The sequence below is a fragment of the Oncorhynchus keta genome, chromosome 23 (assembly GCF_023373465.1).
Source record: "Oncorhynchus keta strain PuntledgeMale-10-30-2019 chromosome 23, Oket_V2, whole genome shotgun sequence".
Lineage (NCBI taxonomy): Eukaryota > Metazoa > Chordata > Actinopteri > Salmoniformes > Salmonidae > Oncorhynchus > Oncorhynchus keta.
The window spans coordinates 5,633,907-5,641,406 of NC_068443.1; the positions used below are offsets into that span (position 1 = coordinate 5,633,907).

The window sequence follows — 7,500 nt, forward strand, 5'->3', positions numbered from 1 at the left end:
TGTGAACTTATGCCGAATGGGTGGAGCTAAAGCTTACTCAGAGGGTGTGACACTATGCTGAATGGGTGGAGCTAAAGCTTAAGAGGGTGTGAACGATGCTGAATGGGTGGAGCTAAAGCTTAAGAGGGTGTGAACGATGCTGAATGGGTGGAGCTAAAGCTTAAGAGGGTGTGAACGATGCCGAATGGGTGGAGCTAAAGCTTAAGAGGGTGTGAACGATGCTGAATGGGTGGAGCTAAAGGAGTAGGTGTACCAAAACATTCAAGGGACATTTTCTCAAAAGTGGGGTTACAAGTTTATCAACTTTCAAAGCAGAATTACTTTTTCATTGTTCCTCAACTGCAGTGTGTGATGTACTATTATCTATCTCTGAGTCTCTACTTTTATCCAATGTTAGAAAACACAATTTCACATGTTGCTACGTAAGACTGAATCCAGGTGGTATAATGACGCATTTTGATGTGGCCGGGTTCTAAATGTGTCTATCATTTGATTGTTCCTATATTTAAAAAGCGTTTTAGTCATTTCAAAAGGTGGCATATTTCCCCACTACTGTTGAACAGGAACAGGAACAGGAACAAATCCAATATTCATTTTTTTTTATATCGTCCTAATATTTGTACGCTGTACATGAGCTTGTGTCCTCAAAAGTGAATACACCTCAGCAATGTAGAACTATTTTTTTTTTTTTTACCCAAAAAGGTGAGTTCCAGACCTTTCTGGAACTATGCAGCATTACTAGTTATTGTTTCTGGCAATCTCAAGAAAAACGAGTGCTTTTGGGTATGTCTATTTAGGCGTAAATCAAAATGTTGCCATAACATTCAAGAGGTTTTAAAAATGTGGCTAAATCCACAGAGGAATGCGTAAAGATCTGACTGCTGCCCATAGGATGCCTTGTTACCGCCAGCCTAGTGTGTGTGTGTGTGTGTGTGTGTGTGTGTGTGTGTGTGTGTGTGTGTGTGTGTGTGTGTGTGTGTGTGTGTGTGTGTGTGTGTGTGTGTGTGTGTGTGTGTGTGTGTGTAAAACCTCTAATTACAGCAATGAGCTGTGTAGCTGCAACTTCAAACACATTAATTATAGAGAGTTGCCTCCTAGGAACACTCCATCACGCTCCGAACAAAATAAAGAAGTGGGAAAAGGAGACGTGACTAAGTGTGTTGTGTTCCAGTTTCCAGGGCTCAGAGGGAGAGCCAGACGTGAACTATGCACAAGGACAGAACCACAGGACGAAGAAGACAGAGAGAGAAGGGATGAAGTCATAAAAAAAGAGTTGGCGTTGAGGGTGATGAGCCTTAACCCTGGATAGCAAGTCTGAAAGTCACTGAGGAAGGTCAACACAGAGAGAGGACCAGAAGGAAGAGATATGAGTATAGAGAGAAGAGAGAGATCACCAGTATAGAGAAGAGAGAGATCACCAGTATAGAGATAAGAGAGATCACCAGTATAGAGAGAAGAGAGAGAGATCACCAGTATAGAGAGAAGAGAGATCACCAGTATAGAGAAGAGAGAGAGATCACCAGTATAGAGAGAAGAGAGAGATCACCAGTATAGATTACCAGTATAGAGATGAGAGAGATTACCAGTATAGAGAGAAGAGAGAGATCACCAGTATAGAGAAGAGAGAGATCACCAGTATAGAGAGAAGAGAGAGATTACCAGTATAGAGAGGAGAGAGATCACCAGTATAGAGAGAAGAGAGAGATCACCAGTATAGAGAAGAGAGAGATCACCAGTATAGAGAGAAGAGAGAGATCACCAGTATAGAGAAAAGAGAGACATCACCAGTATAGAGAGAAAAGAGAGAGATCACCAGTATAGAGAGAATAGAGAGATCACCAGTATAGAGAAGAGAGAGATCACCAGTATAGAGAAGAGAGAGATCATGAGTATAGAGAGAAGAGAGAGATCACCAGTATAGAGAAGAGAGAGAGATCACCAGTATAGAGAGAAAAGAGAGATCACCAGTATAGAGAGAAGAGAGAGATCACCAGTGTAGAGAGAAATCACCAGTATAGAAGAAGAGAGAGATCACCAGTATAGAGTACAGGAAGAAGAGATGTAGAAGACCCATAGAAACCAGAAGAGACCAGTAGAAACTTGTAAAACCAGTTAAGACCAATGGAGACCAGTATAAACAAGTAGATACCAGAAGAGACTAGTAGATACCAGAAGAGACCAGTAGAAACCTGTAAAAAACAGTTAAGATCAATAGAGACCAGTATATACCAGTAGAGACCTGTCAGAAATAGCATAAGAAGACAGCAGAAACCAGCAGAAACCAGTAGAGACCAGCAGAAACCAGTAAAGACCAGCAGAAGACAGCATAAACCAGTAGAGACCAGCAGAACCAGTAGAGACCAGCAGAAACCAGTAGAGACCAGCAGAAACCAGCAGAAACCAGCAGAGACCAGCAGAAACCAGTAAAGACCAGCAGAAACCAGTAGAGACCAGCAGAAACCAGTAGAGACCAGCAGAAACCAGCAGAAACCAGTAACCAGTAGAGACCAGCAGAAACCAGTAGAGACCAGCAGAAACCAGTAGAGACCAGTAGAGACCAGCAGAAACCAGCAGAGACCAGTAGAGACCAGTAGAGACCAGCAGAAACCAGTAGAGACCAGTATAGACCAGTAGAGACCAGAAACGGTTAAAGACAAATAGAGAAGGGAAGATGCCGGCAGGAAAGCCAAAGAGACGGACGGAAGGAGGAGGAGGAGGAGTCAGTCGGAGTAGAAGAGCTTCACCCAGGGAGGACGACGGTACAACCCAGAACCAGAACCTACCGTCCTCTTTAGTTTTGATCCTGACCGGAGCGCTCTCTGGGCCCGGGCCCACATCAGTGTGCGCTCTAACCCACACCTGGTACTCTGTCCACTTCTCCAGGCCCTCCAGCACATAACTAGAGGCGTCCGCTCCGATCCCCGACACATCGTGGCGCTCGGGGTCCTCGCTGGCGCTGCCGGTGGACTGGTAGCTGACGGTGTACGCCACGATGGCGCCGTGGCGGGATGCGGCGGGCGGAGCCACCCAACTCACCTTGAGGGAGGTGGAGCTTAGACTGGACAGGTGCACCTCCTGAGGGGGGGCGGAGGGGGCTGTAAAGGGGGGAGGAGGGAGGGAACGAGCAGGGGAGGGAGGCATCAAGCTAAAATAATAACCCAACTAAAATAACAACATAAACAATGATGGGAAGGGAGGGGCTACAGACTCTGGACTGAGAGATTGGTTCAATCAGATATATAATAACTATGTCTGTTTTTATATGTAGATATATGTAAATAAGGTGTGTGTGTGGCACATTGGTGGACTGATCACTGTGCCCTCGGCTGTATTCTGTACTCTCGTCTCTATGAGTGATGTAAGAGAGTGCAGAGGTCGCAATAACGCAGGATTCTGCATGTCTCGCACAGAAAGGGAAAGATTTTAAAAAACGCAGAAAAAAATATCTTGCTTTGTTTTGTAAACGCAGGTCTAAAATGCTTCTTATCGCAACTTCTGCTTGGCTTCACTCACGGTTCATTCAGAATCGATCACGTAAAAACTTGCACTTCTACACTCCGATAAAATATCTTTGCACTCGTCTTGACCAATCAAACTCCCGCATTCACAAACAGCCATTCTATCAGCAGACCCGATCACCTATGCCTGATGTGTCCGTCCCGTGTAGTTTCTCCGATAGGAAGTTACAATGCAACATTAACTTGAAGCACAACATTAAGAAATGTAGCCAGCTACTTACTCCCTATGATAAACATTCTGATGGCCATGCATCATGTGGCTGCTAGCCAAATATAAGCTCATTTACTTAGAAAATGTGTGGCTGCTAGCCAAATAGCATTGCACTTCAGATTTCTGAAAGCTAATGCAACCCCCTGGTGTGTTAACACAGTGCCCCCTGGTGTGTTAACACTGTCACCGTAACCCTGAGCTTGATGACAGTGGTTGGCGTTTGTCAGTCCTCTAAGTAGTGTCAGCTAAGAGATATACCAGGTTTCACACACCCACCGACCTCGGTAGCACTTTACATGACAGCTCGGTAATAACATGGTAATAACCCGGTAACGTGGTAATAACCCGGTAACAACATGGTAATAACCCGGTAACAACGTGGTAATAACCCGGTAACAACATGGTAATAACCCGGTAACATGGTAATAACCCGGTAACAACGTGGTAATAACCCGGTAACAACGTGGTAATAACCCGGTAACAGCGTGGTAATAACCCGGTAACAGCGTGGTAATAACCCGGTAACAACGTGGTAATAACCTGGTAATAACGTGGTAATAACCCGGTAACGTGGTAATAACGTGGTAATAACCCGGTAACGTGGTAATAACCCGGTAACAACGTGGTAATAACGCGGTAATAACCCGCTAACGTGGTAATAACCCAGCAACAGCGTGGTAATAACCTGGTAACAACATGGTAATAACCTGGTAACAGCGTGGTAATAACCTGGTAACAACATGGTAATAACCTGGTAACAGCGTGGTAATAACGTGGTAATAAGCGCGGTAATAACAACAAGCGCCATACGTGGTAATTAACGCGGCAATTACATTGTAATAACGGAAACAACGTGGTAAACGTGGTAATAACGTGGTAATAACCGTGGTAATAACCCGTGGTAATAACCCGTGGTAATAACCCGGTAACAACATGGTAATAACGTGGTAATTGTAATAACCCGGTAACAACGTGGTAATAACCCTAACGTGGTAATAACGTGGTAATAACCCGCTAACGTGGTAATAACCCGGCACCGTGGTAATAACGTGGTAATAACCCGGCAACGTGGTAATAACCCGGTAACGCGGCAATTGCATTGTAATAACTCGGTAACAACGTGGTAATATCCTGGTAACGCGCTAATAACCCGGTACCGCGGCAATAACTTTTTAATAACTCGGTAACGTGGTAATAACCTGGTAACATGGTAATAACCCGGAAACGTGGTAATAACATGGTAATAACCCGGTAACATGGTAATTACCCGGTAACGTGGTAATAACATGGTAATAACCCGGAAACGTGGTAATAACATGGTAATAACCCGGTAACGTGGTAATAACCCGGTAACGTGGTAATAACATGGTAATAACCCGGTAACGTGGTAATAACCTGGTAACATGGTAATAACCCGGAAACGTGGTAATAACATGGTAATAACCCGGTAACATGGTAATTACCCGGTAACGTGGTAATAACATGGTAATAACCCGGAAACGTGGTAATAACATGGTAATAACCCGGTAACGTGGTAATAACATGGTAATAACCCGGTAACGTGGTAATAACATGGTAATAACCCGGTAACGTGGTAATAACCCGGTAACGTGGTAATAACGTGGTAATAACCCGGTAACGTGGTAATAACATGGTAATAACCCGATAACGTGGTAATAACCCGGTAACGTGGTAATAATGTGGTAATAACCCGGTAACGTGGTAATAACCCCGGTAACGTGGTAATGTGGTAATAACCCTGTAATGTGGTGATAATGTGGTAATAACCTGGTAACGTGGTAATAACATGGTAATAACCCGGTAACGTGGTAATGTGGCAATAACCTGGTAACGTGGTAATAACATGGTAATAACCCGGTAACGTGGTAATAATGTGGTAATAACCCGGTAACGTGGTAATAACCCGGTAATAATGTCTGTACTACAGATTGCAGTTTCATAATATGGCCATATTTCCCAGCTGCTTGCCATCTTTTTGCCGTAATAGTGAAAAAACAGGCCTGATTTTTGTGCATTTTTCACCCTGCCAGCTCCTATTAGCTCTATTGAGCACCGTGGCACCAACTCGCCTCCCGAACGTTCTATTCCCAGCTTATTGTTCAATGTCACAATGCCTGCTTTGCTATTGTTGGCAATGAGACCTGCTCACGTTGTTTTATAATTAAAATGTAAACAACAAATAATTATATTGGAACTCTGCGATCTTCCCATTGTTTCCTATGGGGGTAATAGGCATGCTCTGCCAAAATCTCCAATGTGTAGATAGTAGGCTGGTAATACACATTCATTTTTTCAAGTTATTTTCGGATAGCTCATTTTAATCACTGTGGAATCTCCTCTTTCTAAGTATGTAAGCCTGGGCATCTTTTGCTTGGTTAAAAAACAGGCCTTTTTTGTTTTTTCCCTGCCAGCTTTTATTTTACGCAGACATAAGCACAGTTGATACCATCTCGCCTCCCGGATATTTATTCCCACAAGTTGTTTTCACACTGCCTGCTTTGCTATTGTTGGCAATGAGACCAGATTGTTTTATATTAAAATGTAAACATAAAATAATTATATTTATTTTTCCCATTGTAGGCCAAATGGAATATAAGGCATGTCTCCAGTCAAAACAGGCTCTGTGAACATTCCATTCCATTCATTTTTAATTGGAATCTCGCGCTAAGTATGTAAGCCTGGGCAGCTAGCTTGGTTTCCATTCCATTTTTCTATTATTTTACGCAGACATAAGTGTTGATACCATTAGACGGATACGTTCCATTCAACACTGTTGTTTTTGCTAGTTGGCTCGCGAACAGATTGTTGGTAACAGAAATTTCCATTTTGTTCATTTGCAAATGGAATTATATGCATTACTCCAGTCAAAACAGGCTCTGTGAACATTCCATTCCATTCATTTTCTATGGGCTCGCGCTAGTGTTCTAGCTTAGACAACATTCCATTCTATTCATTTGCTATGGGCTCGCGCTAGTGTTCTAGCTTAGACAACGTTCCATTCCATTCATTTGCTATGGGCTCGCGCTAGTGTTCTAGCTTAGACAACGTTCCATTCCATTCATTTGCTATGGGCTTGCGCTAGTGTTCTAGCTTAGACAACGTTCCATTCTGTTAATTTGCTATTGGCTCGCACTAGTGTTCTAGCTTAGACAACATTCCATTCTGTTAATTTGCTATTGGCAAACGCTAGTGTTCTAGCTTAGACAACGTTCCATTCCATTCATTTGCTATGGGCTCGCGCTAGTGTTCTAGCTTAGACAACGTTCCATTCCATTCATTTGCTATGGGCTTGCGCTAGTGTTCTAGCTTAGACAACGTTCCATTCTGTTAATTTGCTATTGGCTCGCACTAGTGTTCTAGCTTAGACAACGTTCGTAAGCCGTTTTTTCAGCCTTTGGTGAATTTTGACTCGTTCTTTTGTCCAGAGTGGTAAACACTGTTGAAGTGTATATCTGTAATACATACATGCAGACACAGCATCATTCAGAGAATGGAGTTTGATACACCTGGTATTGGATAATGACTGAAAAAGAATGTCTCATAGAGATTCATACCTGAACCACACCTTTATTTGCCAAGGAAGAGTACATGATCAGTGAATATATTCAATGTACAGGCTACAATGTGGGGGATCTCACACGTGGTAATAACTACAGTATATGTGTATAAAGGACTTGCATCCTTGGCCCAATAAAGTTATTATATTCTACTCAATCCATAGACTTCATTAATGCCATTCACACTTGAAGT

At 43.0% G+C, this 7,500-nt stretch overlaps 1 protein-coding gene across 1 annotated transcript in view; it reads right to left on the reverse strand.

Annotated features, from left to right (window-relative positions):
• The window catches only part of LOC118402472 (receptor-type tyrosine-protein phosphatase F), a 359,072-nt gene that overhangs the window by 149,067 nt on the left and 202,505 nt on the right, over window positions 1–7,500 (reverse strand). Inside the window, exon 14 of the mRNA XM_052476034.1 lies at window positions 2,784–3,095. Within this exon, the coding sequence (XP_052331994.1) occupies window positions 2,784–3,095 (312 nt within the window). The remainder of the gene's footprint in view (window positions 1–2,783; window positions 3,096–7,500) is intronic.